The sequence below is a fragment of the Corticium candelabrum genome, chromosome 6 (assembly GCF_963422355.1).
Source record: "Corticium candelabrum chromosome 6, ooCorCand1.1, whole genome shotgun sequence".
In the NCBI taxonomy this organism is placed as follows: domain Eukaryota; kingdom Metazoa; phylum Porifera; class Homoscleromorpha; order Homosclerophorida; family Plakinidae; genus Corticium; species Corticium candelabrum.
In genome coordinates, this window is record NC_085090.1 from 6,992,618 (window position 1) to 7,010,413 (window position 17,796).

At 40.4% G+C, this 17,796-nt stretch overlaps 4 protein-coding genes and 1 long non-coding RNA gene across 5 annotated transcripts in view; 1 reads left to right on the plus strand and 4 right to left on the minus strand.

Moving 5' to 3' along the window:
- The window catches only part of LOC134180888 (mitogen-activated protein kinase kinase kinase 13-like), a 9,566-nt gene extending 7,308 nt beyond the window's left edge, over nucleotides 1-2,258 (plus strand). The window contains exons 4-5 of the mRNA XM_062648073.1: nucleotides 221-1,408; nucleotides 2,205-2,258. Coding sequence (XP_062504057.1) covers nucleotides 221-1,408; nucleotides 2,205-2,258 — 1,242 coding nt within the window. The remainder of the gene's footprint in view (nucleotides 1-220; nucleotides 1,409-2,204) is intronic.
- A 3,287-nt stretch (nucleotides 2,259-5,545) lies between these two features.
- LOC134180889 (short-chain collagen C4-like) lies at nucleotides 5,546-7,150 on the minus strand. Its single transcript, XM_062648074.1, has 7 exons — nucleotides 7,064-7,150; nucleotides 6,969-7,008; nucleotides 6,881-6,907; nucleotides 6,800-6,817; nucleotides 6,661-6,738; nucleotides 6,477-6,590; nucleotides 5,546-6,117 (listed from the first exon to the last, which is right to left on the minus strand). The coding sequence occupies exons 1-7, from the start codon at nucleotides 7,148-7,150 to the stop codon at nucleotides 5,546-5,548; spliced, it is 936 nt and encodes a 311-aa protein (XP_062504058.1).
- Nucleotides 7,151-10,187: 3,037 nt separating this feature from the next.
- On the minus strand, nucleotides 10,188-11,789 carry LOC134180890 (uncharacterized). Its single transcript, XM_062648075.1, has 4 exons — nucleotides 11,706-11,789; nucleotides 11,504-11,550; nucleotides 11,119-11,233; nucleotides 10,188-10,667 (listed from the first exon to the last, which is right to left on the minus strand). The coding sequence occupies exons 1-4, from the start codon at nucleotides 11,787-11,789 to the stop codon at nucleotides 10,188-10,190; spliced, it is 726 nt and encodes a 241-aa protein (XP_062504059.1).
- Nucleotides 11,790-14,647: 2,858 nt separating this feature from the next.
- Nucleotides 14,648-16,180, minus strand: LOC134181502 (short-chain collagen C4-like). Its single transcript, XM_062648778.1, has 7 exons — nucleotides 16,124-16,180; nucleotides 16,019-16,058; nucleotides 15,928-15,954; nucleotides 15,836-15,853; nucleotides 15,698-15,775; nucleotides 15,527-15,622; nucleotides 14,648-15,410 (listed from the first exon to the last, which is right to left on the minus strand). Exons 1-7 carry the CDS (start codon nucleotides 16,175-16,177, stop codon nucleotides 14,845-14,847), a joined length of 879 nt encoding a protein of 292 aa, XP_062504762.1. The 5' UTR covers nucleotides 16,178-16,180; the 3' UTR covers nucleotides 14,648-14,844.
- A 645-nt stretch (nucleotides 16,181-16,825) lies between these two features.
- LOC134181548 (uncharacterized) lies at nucleotides 16,826-17,682 on the minus strand. The gene is made up of 3 exons (XR_009970170.1): nucleotides 17,620-17,682; nucleotides 17,392-17,559; nucleotides 16,826-17,329 (listed from the first exon to the last, which is right to left on the minus strand). It is a non-coding gene; the product is annotated as an uncharacterized LOC134181548 (long non-coding RNA).
- Nucleotides 17,683-17,796: the final 114 nt, after the last annotated feature.

The window sequence follows — 17,796 nt, forward strand, 5'->3', positions numbered from 1 at the left end:
TTTTCACGTGTTAGCCAGTAGGTCCAGTTTGTTTGTCGTCTCTCTGTTCTACCCGATCATGTTGCTGCATGACAAAGAAGTCGTTTTTGTGAATCTCAAGGGAGGAATAAAACAACTAGAAGAGGTTTTCGGAACGAACGTGCTACATGCAAAGATGTCAAGCAGTACTAAAAGGAGTATACATGAAGGCAGGAAGAATACGAAAGCTAATATCTTGTAGGCAACAAACTTAAGTAAAGAGAGTTCGAGGAGAAATCGAAAAGTCGTGAGAGATAAATCTTTAGTCGAGGACGAAATTGAAAGTGAAGAGGAACGCACTGAATTGGAAGAAGAGACTCTGTCGTCGCTCATTTGGTCGGGACTGAGGAAACTGAGGGAGGCGAGCAAGAAGGCGATATTCGGGGAGGAGTCGACTGGTAACGTGATAGAGAGCATGGATGACGGAGCTAACGAATTATTGGAGCAGGAATGTGAAATGGAATTTGTGGGGTCGGAAAATCCCCGTTTACAAGATAATTTAAGAGTGAAAGGAAAGAAGAAGAAGAAGAAAATAGAAGTTAAAAGAGTGATGGCTACTCCTCGGAGGCCTCTTCATCCGCAAATGCATACAGCACGAGCTGGCTCTGAATCTAGTGTCAAGAGATATGGAAGTGTTGCAAAACTGTATGATTTAGAGGAGGTCGGTGGTGTACGGAGTGAGAAGAGAGGAAGATCGTCGGAACCAGATTGGGAGTTGGAGCCGTATGCAGTCAGCATCTGCCGTCGATTAGACGGTAGTGAGTGGAAGATTGGTCAGGGAGGATTCAGTAAGGTTTTCAAAGCTCTCAAAGATGGAGTCGACGAGGTGGCATTAAAAATAATTTATATAGCAGGAAGCGCGATCGCACAGAAACAACTTTTTTGTGCAGAGATCGATCTCATCAGTAAGCTCAGGCAGAGACACATCGTTCAGTTTTACGTCGCATGCACTCAACTCGACTGCTTCTATACGATAACTGAACTAATGGATTGTGACTTGTTTTCGGTCCTTCGCGGTACAGACTTTGCTTCGTACATGTGGACTGGTCGACACGGTCGTAAGGTCATGCGAGCTATAGCATCTGGGATTAAATATCTGCGTTCCCATTCTCCTGATGTGTTTCATCGTGATTTAAAGAGTCCCAATATCTTTTTGCTAGATGGTGTAGTAAAATTCGGAGACATAGGACTCGCTCGGACTAAGATGCAGACACTCATGACTCCACAGCCCGGATTCACGCCCATCTGGTCTGCACCGAAAGTGATATATCGAGAAAGGGCTGGCGAAAGGGTTCAAATCTGGAGTATTGATGTTATTCTGTGGGAAGTGGTGACTGGCAAGATTCCTCAGATTGGTGAGATGCGATTGTCTCCATCAACTGCCACTGGGGTAAGAAAATTGTTTGGTTACTGCATGAGGAGAAATCCAAATGATCGACCAGATGCAAGTGATGTTGTCTGTTCACTGAATTCGTTGTAATTGGATATAGTCTCTAACATGGTTAGGATGATGAAACAGCAGTTAACTTGTAATTCTTAACCCAGTCAGTGTGAATTGACTCTGAATGTAGTTGTTCAAGCAACTAAGGTTTGAGTCAGTGAAGTAGGAAAGTTCGTAGCACTAAGGTACGTACATTGTCTAGCAGCGCATGTGCAAAACGAAAGATGTGGGCGTGGCAGTCTTGCACGGTGTGGAAACGTCCTCCCGTAATTGCCTCTTGTTCTTATATGTACGCCTAGCACTGTGCTATGAGTTTGGGCTAGTCTAGTGACAACTCTTTATATATTTGTTTCACTCTAACATAATGGTATAATTCTCTCTTGGGGCAATGTAACAACAGATACGGACTGACGTACAGGACACTTGCATACAACAACAAACATACAACGACCTCATAAATACAAAACTACAATTGCGCGCAGATGTCCTGGGTACACGAGGCTACAGTTTCCGCGCATAATTTGAGGATTGGCCTTCCCACCTTGATGACATTCCTACGCTACTGTGTGTGTGTGTGTGTGTGTGTGTGTGTGTGTGTGTGTGTGTGTGTGTGTGTGTGTGTGTGTGTGTGTGTGTGTGTGTGTGTCAAAATCAGTAAACCAAATACCAAAATGAATTAGAAATCTAGATCTCAAATTAAGGCCTAGTGGATGTACAGATTCAGTTTACAGTGATATTTTTGTAGACATCTATTGCTGGTTTCAAGACATTTTGTACACATGTTTTCACGTTAGGATAGTGGGCGTGAGAAGTGATCGGACGCCTTTGTCAAAAATCACGAACCGTTTGTAGTTTTGAGTGATTAACAAATGGGCCACGTGCTAGCAACAAGGTTAAATCACATGATAACAGCTCATTGTGCTTTCACGTGTTATCAATGTAGTTACGTAGTTGGTAATTCTCTCTGGTGCACGGCAAAGAAGTCGATTTTGAGCCTCTCAAGGGAGGAGCCGTTGTAAGTAAGACAGCAACAGGAGGCTTCCGGAACGTACGTGCTACATTCGATGATGTCAAGCAGTATCTAGAAGGTATACTACCTATAGGCAGCAAGAATACGGAAGCAAATATCTGGTGGGCAACAAACTTGAAAGGTAAAGTAATTTATAGAATTTCTTAATTTTGTCTAATTTACATTTGTTACGTGGTCACTATATGTCGTATATATTTGCATGAGGGTTTCTTACTGTTATTGTCCCTGCAGCGGCGTAGCTATGGGGACCCTAAGTGCACATACCTCACAAAATTACCGAAAGAAATTTTTAATACGGTTACGATTGCTTAGATGTAGTATGTCGCTCGATCGAGGTCTAAGTGATAACAGTGGATGCCGTTGGATCTATACAGGATGTTAGTGACAGTGGGATAGTGGTGTTGTGTATTTAGTATTACATATACGATGGTATGTAACCTATTTCAAGGACGACGTTTCAATCAATGTATACATGCATGCATGTACATACATTTTTCTATCAGAGATGCGGTGTAAAGCAAATTCTAATGCGGTTTTCCTTGCTTCACACACACACACACACACACACACACACACACACACACACACACACACACACACACACACACACACACACACACACACACACACACTATGCTCATCTAAATTGTAGTGTTTATCTGTTAATAAATATTTTGTTGAAGATTAATAGTTTTGAGATAGAAATAAATTGCCTGCATGAACACTTTGCACTTTTCTAATTACATGCATGTACTCTATTATTAATTCCATATTATTCAATTGTACACTGGAAATCAATTTGCAATACTTAGTGCACAATTTGATGTATGCAGTGAGTGCAACTGTGACGCACAATCGACTTAATAATATGTGCATACCACATGCACCCAAAAAGGCTTTAGAAATTGTAAAAAAGTTTAAACGCAATTCATAGTAATTTATACATCACGTTAGCTGCCGTTCAAGCTATTTGAAGTCGATTTGTGCAGAGGAAACAACGTTCAGCAGACGATGTTCAAAACTGGGGCTACTTTTGAATAAACGGTGCAAGTTACTGCTCGAGAGATGCGCAAAAGGACAGCACTTCGTTTATGTCAAAATTATCGTTGTAACATTTCCATTGACTACAGCGAATCAAAGGCCGCACTAAGAGCAGTAATACATGCCTGTCCAAATTTACCGACAGAAACTTGTAATACGGTTACGATTGCTCAGGTGTAGTATGGCATTCGATCGATGTGTACGTAATAACAGTGGATGCCGTTGGATCTAGACGGGAGGTTGGTGACAGCGGGATGGTGGTGTTGTGTATTTATTATTACATACGATGGTATTTCCACCAATTTTGAGGACGACGTTCTAATCAATGTATGCATGTATGTACACTCATTTTACTGCTTCTATTGAAATAGTTATTGTAGACTCAATGTCAACATTGCAATCATATATCCTTGATTCGGCTACACTCCATTATCAAATTAATACTAAAAGTGGTCTCCAGTAGATATTCATTAATATCTTTTTTCTTTGACTTCTAATCATCTGTAGTTTCATGCTCATGGTATGTCTATAAATGCAGCCACTATATATTTCGCTGTGATCGAGTTTCCCTCTTCATCCAAAAATATTGCGATTAAAGCGGCAAGGAGGTTGTAACAGCCAAAATTGTGGCCTAATATTAATATTGATATCACAAATTGACCAAGTCCAAAAGTAGAAGATTGGTATATATGGAGCCGTTAGATCAATATTTGCAAACTGCTCTACTCATTGTTGCATTTTATCTGCGGCCTCTGCCTATACAGACTACTATCATGCAAGTCAGGCCCTGACCCAGATGGGGGTTCAGGGGGTTTCAATCTCCTCTTTTCCAATAGGCGTGATTCAATAATTTCATATGATTTCAATAGAAAAGAGAAAATTAGTAATGCTATAAATAATTGCTACCAGGTCAACCTCCTTTTTCAAAAATTCCTGGATCCGGGCATGCAGGTAGACCAGTTTCAGTAGTTGCAGCAATTAATATATTTCTAGTAAGTTAGTCATGAATGCCAAGTGCTACAATTTTAAAGCCTGGTACCACAATTGGCACCATCACCAAGGCAACGGAATCCTTGTTTGCTAAACCTACAGTTTGCTGTTGTATTGGTAGGCAGGCTGGCCATGTTTTATGACGAAAACGATATAGTATCGGCGGCCCGATTGTCGCTCAATAATACAACAAATAGAGATAACGGTGGAGAATATATGAAGATTAGACAAATGCACACACGCACATGCGCGTGCACACACACACACACACAAACACACACACACACACACGCACGCACACGCACACACACACACGCACGCACACACACGCACGCACACACACACACACACACACACACACACATACACACACACACACACAAGCACACACATGCACACACACACACACACACACACACACATACACACACACACACACACACACACACACACACACACACACACACACACACACACACACACACACACACACACACACACAAGCACACACACACGCACGAACGCACGCGCTCGCAAGTATACGATTAGTCAAATTGCATGTTATAAAGTGTCTGAGGTTCGCGCAAATTCTTCGAATTTGAGCTGAATGGCTACACGTGGCGTCTGTTTCTTCTCGAGCGTTTCACAACAAGTGGAATGAAGCAGACTGATTCGTGTTTCAACATTGCTGAAAGACTTGGGTTCTAGACTGAAGTGTCGCTGTGGTAGCGAATTTGTATTTGCGAAGGTACGACAAACTAAAACCGTTAATTAACGGATGTGATGTAGAGAGCCAATTTTACTATTTTTGCAAGATGACTACTAACCTGATACTTCTACAGTGGCGATTAGAGTGAGAAATAGTATATTTGTATATTTTTGCATTCTGGAGTTTGGAAAGCAAACCATGTCAATCGTTTTGTTGATTTGTAAACATTACTAAGTACAAAATGCTACCATCTCTAATTTCAAGTTTTACTGCGAAACCATAAATGTTCTAAAGTCAGTTGTAACTTTAACACACATCACTTCGTACAGACTGCACATGTCAGTTCGCGACCGTTCACGTATGGAGGACAAGGAAGAGATCCACACACGGCCTCTACAGGATAGAACAAATTGCCGTTATGGCTGCTTTTACTGCCGGTAGACTCTGCGTTGTGGTCGAAACACACGTACATGTTTCTTCCACGATGACCATAGTGTTCTGCCATGAGATATCCATAATATGCTCTACTCCATCCAGTGGGACAGATGTTCTTTGCTGCTAACATGAATTGAGTGTTCTTGTTGGCATCGTAACACACAGCACAAGGAACCTCGTAATCATGCAATCCTTTATTGATGAATGGTTGAATCCCTTGAGCAAGTTCATATTCTGATCCATAAATATAACTTGCTCCTTGGAGACCGTCTTTGTAATATCCCCATACAGGATCAAGTGGAAGACACTGAGTGTTAACTCCACCTCCGTAATGACTGTGTTCTGATCCAGCAGCGATGCCCGAGTAAAGAGTCTGAACACCACGAGTAGAGCAACGTTTTCTTCCCCATTGAATATACGTGGTACCAGTGAATTCAGGCCTTAGATTGGCCGCTGAAAAATAAATCAAAGTTTTCCACATATTAGTAGGCAGAGGAGCAGAAATTTATAAAAACTGCGAGTAGAAAGGTCAACTTTTAAAGAGTACGACTTATTGTTATGTATGATATTTGCTTAGCTAAAAACACTTGCCCAACACAAAATGTAACAAACTATCTACCTACATGCTTTTGTAATTTTCTCATAGTCATTGCAATGTTATTTACTCTAAAAATACATTAATCCTTTTAGTTAATTAGTTGTCATTTTTACTTGCATGCGCTATTCGACTGTATAGCTGATAACAGTAAACTATGCTAAAAATCGCGAGAAATTCAACAGAATAAAACAGACAATAAATGACATCTACATACGTCTTCCTGCTTCCCCTTTCTCTCCCTTTCCTCCATCAGCTCCTTTTCGTCCTTCAGGACCCATTTTTCCGGGAACGCCAGAATTTCCTGAAATGCCAGGAGCTCCTGGACTGCCTTAATTGTAAATACATATATTTGTAGAATATTATCGCTTTACATCTTGCTTTGAACTGTCAGCCATTACCTGTTCCAGTGGTGCCTCGTGATCCTTTGACTCCTACTCTTCCGGGTAAGCCTGGAATTCCAGGAATTCCTTGAATCCCTAAACGTCAGTGTAACTAAAATACTGTTTTGTATTATTTCCTTTAGTATCTCTTTCTCACCGTCTCTTCCATTAAGTCCTAGAAATGTAAACAATAAATATTATTCATAAATTAATGTTACATCAGCTATATGTGTCTTACCGTCTCTTCCAGGAGGACCACGTGGACCTGTTAAAACAAACATGAGATAAACATGAATTTAATATATTTGTGAGAAAACTAAACAAACCGGAAATGTAGCAAACATCAGCGTTTTCATTTCTCGTTTTCTGTTAAACAAGTGACATGAAGTAAAATAAAAATCGCATAAAACCAATTGTTTACCTGTGTTGGTGTACTACTGCTGTTTACCGCCACAAGAGCGGCACTTGTCATAATGAACATGACCACATTGCATGTCAAAACTGCCATCGTAATTCTTCAAGAAATCTCTTGCACTTGACTCTTTCTTAAACCGAATAGGCGGTCGTCTGCTCTGCGATGCACTGAACTGAATTTGTGTGCTGCAATTGCTCTTTATATCTACTCTAGACAGTCGTACGATACACGGGAATACGTCTGACCCGCTATTTACTACAATACGACAAAAGGCACTTCGAGTCCCGCGCATATCAATATATCGCTATCAATGTCATCGCAATGACGTAATTCCTGCTTTTGTTTGTTATCGTTCGTCTGAGCTGTAGTTACAGTACAGATGCACGGATGGACGTTACGTTGGCATTCTTCTATAAAATTTGTCGCTGCTGTCTTTTATATACTAGATTTACGATAAGTTTGTGTATCGATTGTCAGAACGATTACTCGCGTTTCACATCACCACAGATAGCCGTGTTCGTGCTGCGCTTTTTCAGCCCCTCCTACTATTTACTTTCCCACTCCGTTGGAGCAGTTTTGTACGCAATTCCTTTGATGTTGTCGTGTCTAGTCGTGTTTAGTTGCCGCATCACCAATAAACGGTAAACGGAAGTACTCGTTTACAATAGAAATAGAGTCCCGGAACTAGTCTCGGTCACTCGTTCTCTGCCAAGTAGCTGTAACCAGACCCAGCTGCAACGCTAGCGTCATAGTTCTACTGGATAGCAACTAGTTAGAGCAGCATCCGTCGTAACATTGATGCTGTAGATCCTGAAAACTGATCTCACCTATTCTCAGCACAGAGTATCATATCACGGTCAGTGCTTGCCATCTCGTTGCTACAACTCCGTTTGAGCATTTCTGTCATTAGATGGCTTCCTTTCGCCAAGTTGTTGTTTGTTTGTGTCAACGTCTACTCTCGCAGACAACGAAGAAGACGGATGACTGACGGGACATAATCTCGATCGGTCGTGATCACGTGATCTCGAATGATTTCCTCTCTTCAGACTCAGGTCTGAGGGGTTCTTTTTGGCTATTGTTATAGTCCCCAACACTGGCTACTATACCGACGAGGTGATTAACTTAAATATTGCTCATCGTACTGTTGCTACTGCACGACAGCAAATCTGAGAGACAAGTACAGTATCCAGACATTAGGAATCATATCTCGGTCAGTCGCTTTCATCGCGTTTCTACAAGACTTAAGACGCTAGTCATGTCTATTGAAAGGTTCCTTGTGAATGTTTATGCGACTAAGTAGCCGGTTTTGCCTTTTCAGTTTTCTGTTGCAGAGCGATGAGGAAGGTGGTCGACCTACAGGACAAAATCTTAGTCACAGTATGAGCGCACTTCTTGGGTTCTACAGCTTTCTGATAAGTCGTCTTACTTTTACTGCGCATTATACATACGGTCACAGTTGACTAATGCCGATTGAAAATGTTTTGCAGTAAATTTGTGGAACTAGAGCAGATTCTAGTCATTACACTGTTTAGCTAAGCAAACGCCAGTTGTTCTGTCTAAACTATGTTTTTGAATAATAATTAAGATAAAATAGTTAGTACATCTGATTAAGTGATAATTAGCAAATTTTGTGAGTGGTAGATTGATCATCATGGAGTGATACATTGAATCCATTCCGGCACAAATTGAATATCAATGCCATTTTAGTATGCCAGGACTCTGCATATTTGTGTACATACAACGATCTTGTTGATTGTAAGATTTTAACTACATCAGTTATTATCAACGACATGCACTGCTTGGTTTTACACAGAAGGTTCGTTAGATATATCTTCACTGGACTAATTATCATTCTCTCTCACAACTTCATAACTGTCTTATGAGACTGAGAACTGTGTCATGAGAAAGCTTGTTTCTCCTTGTCAACAAGTCACCATTTTCATAAGTTCTCAGCATGTAAGAAGCAGTTTGTGTGCAATTCTACTTCATAAAATTATCAATCATTCTATCCAAGATTAAGAATCACGATATTTGCCAGTCAAGAATGTAGAAACAGGTAGAAATACTCTTTGGTTAACTGCCTACAAAATGTGAAAATTTAAAGTCATCACATTGCATAGATATCATGTTTGAATTACTAAATGGATCTAGTTAGACAGACGCATTCGTGACAATATTACTCTAGCACAACGACTAATAATCACACAATACAACCTACTCAGGAACCCGTCTTTCTCAAAATCGCGTGACTGAGATTATGTCTCGTAGGCTATTATCTTTCTCACCGCCCTGCCACAATAAAATATGCAGGTTGCTCTTGTACTGCTAGGCAGGCTGGCGTTTTTTATGAAGAAAACGATATGATATCGACGGTCCGATTATATCACTCAATAGTACAACGAATAGAGATAGTTTTGGAGTATAAATAAGATTAGACAGACGCACACATGAACGCGCGCATACACACCACACACACACACACACACACACACACACACACACACACACACACACACACACACACACACACACACACACACACACACACACATGCACACACACACACACACACACACACACACACACACACACACACACACACACACACACACACACATGCACACACACACACACACACACACACACATGTAGTCAAATTATATGTTATACAGTGTCTGAGGTTCGCGGAATTTCTCGGAATTTGAGCTGCATGGCTACACATGGCGTCTGTTTCTTCTCGAGAGTTTCAAAACGAGTGGAATCAAGCACGCTGATTCGTGTTTCAACTTTGCTGAAAGGCTTGCGTCTAATTGAAGAGTCGTTTTGGTAGCGAATTTGTACTTGCGAATGTACGACAAACTAAAGCCGTTAATTAACGGTTTTGATATAGCGAACCAATTTAACTATTTCGACAAGATGACTACGAACTTGATGTTACTACGTATACAAAGGCGATTAGAGTGAGAAAAAGTATAATTGTGTATTTTGCTTTCTGGAGTTTGGAAAGCAAATCATGTCAATCGTTTTGTTGATTGGTAAACATTACTAAGTACAAAATGCTACCCTCCCAAATTTTAATTTTACTGCGAAACCTTACATGTCCTAAAGTCAGTTGTAACTTTAACACACGTCACTTCGTACAGACTGCGCATGTCAGTTCTCGACCGTTCACGTATGGAGGACAAGGAAGAGATCCACACACGGCCTCTACAAGATAGAACAAATTGCCGTTCTGTTCGCTGCTACTGCCGGTAGGTTCTGCGTTGTGGTCGAAACACACGTATATGTTGCTTCCACGATGACCATAGTGTCCGGTCATCAGATATCTATAATATGCTCTACTCCTTCCAGTAGGACAGATGTTCTTTGCTGGTAACATGAATTGAGTGTTCTTAGTGGCATCGTAACACACAGCACAAAGAACATCGTAATCATGCAATCCTTTATTGATGAATGGTTGAATGCCTTGACCAAGTTGATATTCTAATCCATAAATATAACTTGCTCCTAGGAGATCGTCTTTGTAATATCCCCATACAGGATCAAGTGGAAGACACTGAGTGTTAGCTCCGCCTTCGTAATTATTGTAATATGATCCAGCAGCGATGCCCTAGTAAAGAGTCTGAACGCCACGAACGGAGCAATGTTTTCTTCCCATTGAATAAACGTGTTACCATTAAATTCAGGCCTTAGACTAGCAACTGAGACATAAATCAAAGTTTCACACATATTAGTATGCAGAAGAGCAGAAATTTATACAAAATGCGAATAGAGAGGTCACATTTTAAGAGTACACGACTTATTGTTATTTATGATATTTTGCTTAGCTAAAACATTTGCTCCAACACAAAATGTAACAAACTATCTACCTACATGCATTTGTAATTTCCTCATAGTCATTACAATGTTAGTTACTCTAAATACATTAATCCTTTTAGTTAATTAGTTGTAATTTTCACTTGCATTTACCAATCGACTGTATAACTGATAATATTAAACTACGCTAAACATCTTGCTAAATTCAACAGAGATGAAGAACACAAGAAATGACAACTACTTACGTCTTCCTGCTTCTCCTTTCTCTCCCTTTCTTCCATCAGCTCATTTTCGTCCTTCAGGATCCATTTTTTTCCGGGAACGCCAGAATTTCCTGAAATGCCAGGAGCTCCTGGACTGCTTTAAAGTTAAATACATATATTTTTAAAATGTTATTGTTGTACTTTTTGCTTTGAACTGTCAGCCATTACCTGTTTCAGTGGCGCCTCGTAATCCTTTCACTCCTACTCTTCCGGGTAAGCCTGGAATTCTTGGAATTCCTTGAATCCCTACACGTCAGTATAACTAAAATGCTGTTTTCTATTATTTCCTTTAATATCACTTTCTCACCGTCTCTTCCATTAAGTCCTTGAAATGAAACAATAAATATTATTGATAATTTAAAGTTACATTAGTTTTATGTGTCTTCCCGTCTCTTCCAGGAGGGCCACGTGGACCTGTTAGAACAAAAATAAAATAAACATAAATAAAATATATTTGTGAGGAAACTAAACAAACCGGAAACGTAGCGAACATCAACGTTTTCATTTCTCATTTTCTGTTGAACAAGTGACGTAAAGTAAATTAAAATCGCATGAAACCAATTGTTTACCTGTGTTGGTGTACTACTGCTGTTTACCGTCACAAGAGCGGCACTTGTCATAATAAACATGACCTTGCAAGTCAAAACTACCATCGTATTCTCCAAGAAATCTCTTTTACTTGACTCTTAATTGAACCGAATAAGCGGCCGTCTGCTCTGCGAATCACTGAACCGAATTTGTATGCTGCAATATCTCTTTATATTCACTCTAGACAGTCGTACGATACACGGGAATACGTGTTACCCGCTGTTTACTACAATACGACACACGGTACTTTGGGTCCTATGCAGATATCGGTGCCATCACAACGACGTAATTCCTGCTTTTGTTTGTTATTTATTGTCTAAGTTAGTTCCGATACAGACGAATGGACGTTACATTGCATTTCTTCTATAAAAAAGTATTGCAGTTTAAGGGCTTTATACACTCAGTTTTAATTAACTAGACTAAGTTTGTGTCTTGATTGTAGAGGATTACTAACATCTCACGTGACTAGACGTGATCGTGTCGGTACTTAGTAGTACTGAGTTACCAGTCTGGCGTGTAACTTGTCCCTCCCCCATTTTTACTTCCGGATTGCCTAAAAGTTTATACTGTTGATGCTGTCGTGTTTAGTTGGCGCTTCACTGATAAACGGTGAACGAAGTGCTCGTTGGAGGAGTCAAGGTGACCTTGGCTGATTACTGTAGAGAAGATGTCAACAACGTGAAGCCACGAAACATCATTTTCTTGCTGACCTGCATGCCATCTTTACAATTAGTCTGTCTGCGTAAACATTTACCATATCTAGCTAGTGTCTTTGTAACACCATGGCGAAATCTAGCGTTTGCCCACAAATCTCGCATGCCTTTCGAATGACGGTTTGGTGATAAAGATATTTACGTAGCAAGAGAAGGATTCCTGTGTACGTCAACTTTTACTAGTCTTGCATAGCCAGACCTTTACCGTCCGCGTCATACTTCCGAAAGCATGACGCGGCGGTATGTCTCGGAGGGATAAGGTCTGGTTACGAGAGACTAAACGTTTACTTTTGCATTCCAGTATTACTCTGATTCTTGAACTTCTGTTTGTAGCGCACGAATTTGTGTTAGCTGCATCCCACTGTGTCATTACAGTCGTCTGAAAATCGCTTAGAGGTAATTACAGATACTCAATGACGTTTGCCGTTGTCTACGGCGCTAATTGACCATTTTTCGTCGTTGGTTTGCTTGTAGCAGATATTTCTGTACTTGATTAGTCGCACCTCTTCTGAAGTCACAATAAAGCTGTCCCCAGACTGCCTTCTTTTCTTCTCCCATTCTTTCCTCCCATCACGTGCAGAAAGCAGTCTGGAATACCGAGACTGCTTATTTGGCGGATTTTTTGGGCCCCGTTAGTTTAGGTCCCGGATAAGTTCTAGATTTAAGTGCCTAACTTCTTAGTACACGTACCGTCGCTATCCTGCACGTGAGTATCACTTGCGTACACCGTATTACTCTAATTCTTGAACTTTTGTTTGTAGCGCACGAATTAACTCTAATTTAATATGTAAACACTTCGTACGCAAACATAAGTAATAATGAAATTAGCAAAAGTTCTGAGGGCTTTCGTGTAACAGTGATCATAAGCTGGTGATAGACATAAGGATTGGAGTAGATTATTTGCACACAGGAAAAAGCAAATTGTAATGCCACACGTAGCCAGATTGACTAGGTGATCGCTGGTCTGACTCCGCCTTGACAAGAGCTTCTTTTGATATCCGTAATTGTTCTCGTCCCACTTCCTACATTTACTAGCTTTATGAGTTTTCCAACTGTACCCGAAATTCGTGAATGCGTGGACTTCATCTAGAGGGTGCAGTCGGATGAAATGAGGACGATCTGAACTTTTCTATCTTAGCGTATCAATTTTCTAAATCTTTATCCAGCTAGCCTTTCTTGTTAGTGAACGTGGTAGCTGAGAAGGGATGGCTTTAGTCCGGCATATATCACGTGTACACGTATTCTTACAAAAATTTGTCTAATTATTTATTCAACGGCAAGCTCAGCTGAAACTACCATGCAGTGGCGGATCCAGAGTTTCTGAATGGGGTCTATGGAAGCGCACTTTAGGTCTCTTCTAGGCAAATGACCATGGACGGCGAAGCCGCATTCCATAGTAAGTTTGATACCTTCGGTGTCGATTTTCTCTCAAAAAGACGTCTATTGAAGAGTAAAAGAAAGTTTCATTATGCATGTTGAGAAACTAGCTGCCATTAGGGTACTCGCAATGTGACGTCACAAAACAAAACAAAATTTTGTTATCCTAGTAACTAATTCCTGACAACAAAATAAATTAACAGAACTTTGAAACGCAATTACATTTATCAGAAGCAGCTAAATTTATACATCACTAGTTGCTCAACCTGGCCTTTCATGACACAACTGCCCATTTCTTTAAACGTTGTCTAGTATAATGATCTGTTGTCGCTTACTCGAATGCTACAGACAGTGACTTCGTCTGTACATGCTGAAGTACCTCAGAAGCCTTTTCCCTTTAGTACTTCCGGTATTAAAAAAAGTAGGCGCACGCTTGTATCACCACCCTCTAGATCTGCCACCCTATTTATCCGTCATAGACGGCGTTCTTATTTGCGCGATTTGTTTGACATTTGACAGACTATCTACTTAATATTTTGACAGAGGTGTAGACAACTATGTTTTGCAATGCATGTTATGCACAAACTATTCTTGCCAGAAATTAGTGCATCGTGCATAGTGATTGTCACAAATGCTGCAATCATAAGACAACGTTCAAGTATCGCGGTAACCTTTTAACATTTTTTCTCGAACCGTGTTGCAAAGTTATTTAAATTAAGCTAAAAACTCGTTATGCGTTTCGTACAGACTTTGCAAGTTTGCTCTGAACCTTGTACATGCGCAGTACAACAAAGAGATCAGGAGAATTTGACATATTTCTTGAGATGGCAAAACTCTGTTGCTATACCAATCTAATAGCGATTGTAGTAAGAGATAATAATCAGATTTTTAGCTTTACTGTTTGAAAACCAAACCATGTCATTCGCTGTAAACATTTTCATTCGTTGGTACAAAAATGCAACACATATAATGTATATAATGTTCACGAAATCTTACATGTTCTAAAACTTAGTTGTCACTCTAATAGACGTCACTTTGTGCAGACTGCGCATGTCAGTTCTCGACCGTTTACGTATGGAGGACAAGGAAGAGATCCACACGTGGCCTCTACGGGATGGAACAAGTTGCCGTTATTGTTGTTGCTACTGCCAGTAGGCTCTGCGTTGTGGTCGACACACACGTACATGTTCCTTCCATGATGAGTATGGTGTTCTGCCATGAGATATCCATAATATGCTCTACTCCATCCAGTGGGACAGATGTTCTTTGCTGGTAACATAAATTGAGTGTTTTTATTGGCATCGTAACACACAGCACAAGGAACCTCGTACTGGTACAATGCTTTATTGATGAATGGTTGAATGCCATTACCAAGTTCATATTCTGATCCATAAATATAGGTTGCTCCTTGGTGACCGTCTTTGTAATATCCCCATACAGGATCAAGTGGAAGACACTGAGTGTTAGCTCCACCTCCAGAATGACTGTAGTGTGATCCAGCAGCGATACCCGAATATAGAGTTTGAACGCCAAGAGCAGAGCAATGTTTTCTTCCCCATTGAATATACGTGGTACCCGTCAATCCGGATCTAGCCGCTAAAAATAACATCAAAGTTTTGCACCTATATACTATTAGTTTATACAGAATTAACATATTTAGTAATGTGCTAAATATAACTTATACTAGCATGCCCATTTACAAATCGTCTTACGTCTTCCTGCGTCACCTTTTTCTCCCTTACTTCCATCAGCTCCTTTTTCTCCTTCAGGCCCTGATTTCCCTGAAATGCCAGGAGCACCTGGACTTCCTTATAATTTTCAGTACATAAATTTGCAAATTAGATTGTTTTGCGTTTTCTGTTATAAGTATTAATAACTGTTACCTGTCCCAGTGTCTCCCCTTGATCCTTTGACTCCTAATCTTCCAGGTAAGCCTGGAATTCCAGGAATTCCTTGAATTCCTACACGCCAAAATAAATGAAAATACTATTTTGTATAATCTATTTTTAGTAACTCTTCACCGTCTCTTCCATTAAGTCCTAAAAGTGCAAAAATACAAAATCATATATATATATATATATATATAAAGTTATTGTAGTTTTATGTGTCTTACCGTCTCTTCCAGGAGGACCACGTGGACCTGTTAAACAATACAACAAAGCGTGAGATAAAAAGAAAATACTTTTCCACAAATTTGAACAAACCCGAAACGTAGTGTATTTGACTGTTTGTATTTTTTGTATCCTGTTAAACAAGCGTTCGTGAATGAAATTTATTAAACGCTCATCAAAATTATTGCAATTGTTTACCTGTGTTGGTGTGCTACTGCTGCTTACAACTACAACGAGAGCGGCACTTGTCATAATAAAAATGACGACATTGCATGTCGAAACTGTCATCGTATTCTCCAAGAAATCTCTTGCACTTGACTCTTTCTTGAACCAAATAGGCGGTCGTCTGCACTGCGATGCACTGAACTGAGTTTGTGTGCTGCAGTCGCTCTTTATATCTACTCTAGACAGTCGTACAATACACGGGAGTACGTGTTACCCGCTGTTTACTACAACACGACTCACGACACTTTGAGTCCCACGCAGACAATGGTGCAATAGCAATGACGTAATTTCTGGTTTTGTTGGCTAGATTATTGACGAAGTAACGGATGAAAGTTACACACTGGTATTTTCTATGAAATTTTATTGCTTTTTCAACCATTGTATGCATAGACGTTTTGATGCTAGGCTTGAGTCTTGATTGTGTGATACGTAGGATTATACTAACGAGACGTCTCACGTGATCATAGACGCAATTAGGTCGGTACATACCCGTTGTTTGCCGTGCATTACAGACGCAATCATTTCAAGATTGCGTCAATGACACTCTAATTAAATTATTTAAGCGTAAGATGACGTCAATCTTGCATTAATCTTTACCGACATTCAATTATGTTAGAATCGGTGCAAACTACGATTTTCTAATCTACGTTATAAATATATTTAATGTTTCCTACGACTGTTGTTGAAGGAACATTCTAGGTAAAGCTGTGGTGCATACTTTCGACCACAAAGCCACACCTAGCAACCACACCTTCGTAACGCCGCGTGACAACCACAAGATTGCAAAACATTACAATATCACACAACGAGTTCAGAGTCTTCCGTTTTCTGCAGAGTTACGCATCTCATAAACTAACCTCTAGACAAATCACTGTTCTATTGGAAGTTGTTACAACAGACCTAGGCATTTCTGTGTGAAATCACGTGATCAAAAATCTCGATGTTACCTAGAGCCGAGCTGTTTCACTCTTATTTCGGACTTCAAACGTCTTGATATCCACTGCACTCCGCTTCCTCTTGTTTTCGCTTCTCGAAATCAGATTTACACAACGTTTCTTGCCGAAGATGATCGACTCACGATCAGTGGTGAACGCCTCCCACAAACGGCTTTCTTCTGCTCTCAACGAATCTGTCTTCTGGCGATAACATTGAACGAGATTTTCATGCGTTTTCCTTCGGCTGTAACAAGAAATGCGATTTTACAAACCGTTCACGAGATCGATTAGAGGAAGACAACGTACGTTCAACGGAGTTTCACCAAGATGGAGGTTTTGCGTATTGAGCTCAGAGTATCGGTCAATTGCTCAGCCCACGGATGGCGTATCGAGATGAAACTTAGTGTACAACGTCGCCAGCTAGTTGTAGACCAATCCTAGCTACGCTATCGAAGTAGGCCGTTAGTCTTCTTCCTAGGACACTAGTTTAGGTCCAAAGTTTGAAAGGAAAGTAATCCAGCAAGACTTACTAACCGATGAGTGCGTGGTTTACTGTAGCAACTCGAGAACAGCGTGCAAAGATCGCGATCGTTTGGGACTCCGAGGATGCAATTCCGAGGAAAGAAAGCACACGAAAATAGTGTACACAAAATTTTACTGCAAGAGGACGGAGTCAATGTGGTTGCCATGTCTAGAAGTTTAAATTAGACC

Coding starts and splice junctions, on each gene's coding strand:
- LOC134180889 (XM_062648074.1), bottom strand. CDS start 7,150: ATGGCAGTTTTGACATGCAATGTGGTCATGTTCATTATGACAAGTGCC. Junction 7,009..7,063: donor GCAGTAGTACACCAACACAG/GTAAACAATTGG, acceptor CTTGTTTAACAG/AAAACGAGAAATGAAAACGC. Junction 6,591..6,660: donor ACGAGGCACCACTGGAACAG/GTAATGGCTGAC, acceptor TTTACAATTAAG/GCAGTCCAGGAGCTCCTGGC.
- LOC134180890 (XM_062648075.1), bottom strand. CDS start 11,789: ATGGTAGTTTTGACTTGCAAGGTCATGTTTATTATGACAAGTGCCGCT. Junction 11,234..11,503: donor GGAAGACACATAAAACTAAT/GTAACTTTAAAT, acceptor TTAACTTTAAAG/CAGTCCAGGAGCTCCTGGCA. Junction 10,668..11,118: donor GAAAGGAGAAGCAGGAAGAC/GTAAGTAGTTGT, acceptor ACTCTTTACTAG/GGCATCGCTGCTGGATCATA.
- LOC134181502 (XM_062648778.1), bottom strand. CDS start 16,177: ATGACAAGTGCCGCTCTCGTTGTAGTTGTAAGCAGCAGTAGCACACCA. Junction 16,059..16,123: donor GCAGTAGCACACCAACACAG/GTAAACAATTGC, acceptor CTTGTTTAACAG/GATACAAAAAATACAAACAG. Junction 15,411..15,526: donor AAAAGGTGACGCAGGAAGAC/GTAAGACGATTT, acceptor TGTTATTTTTAG/CGGCTAGATCCGGATTGACG.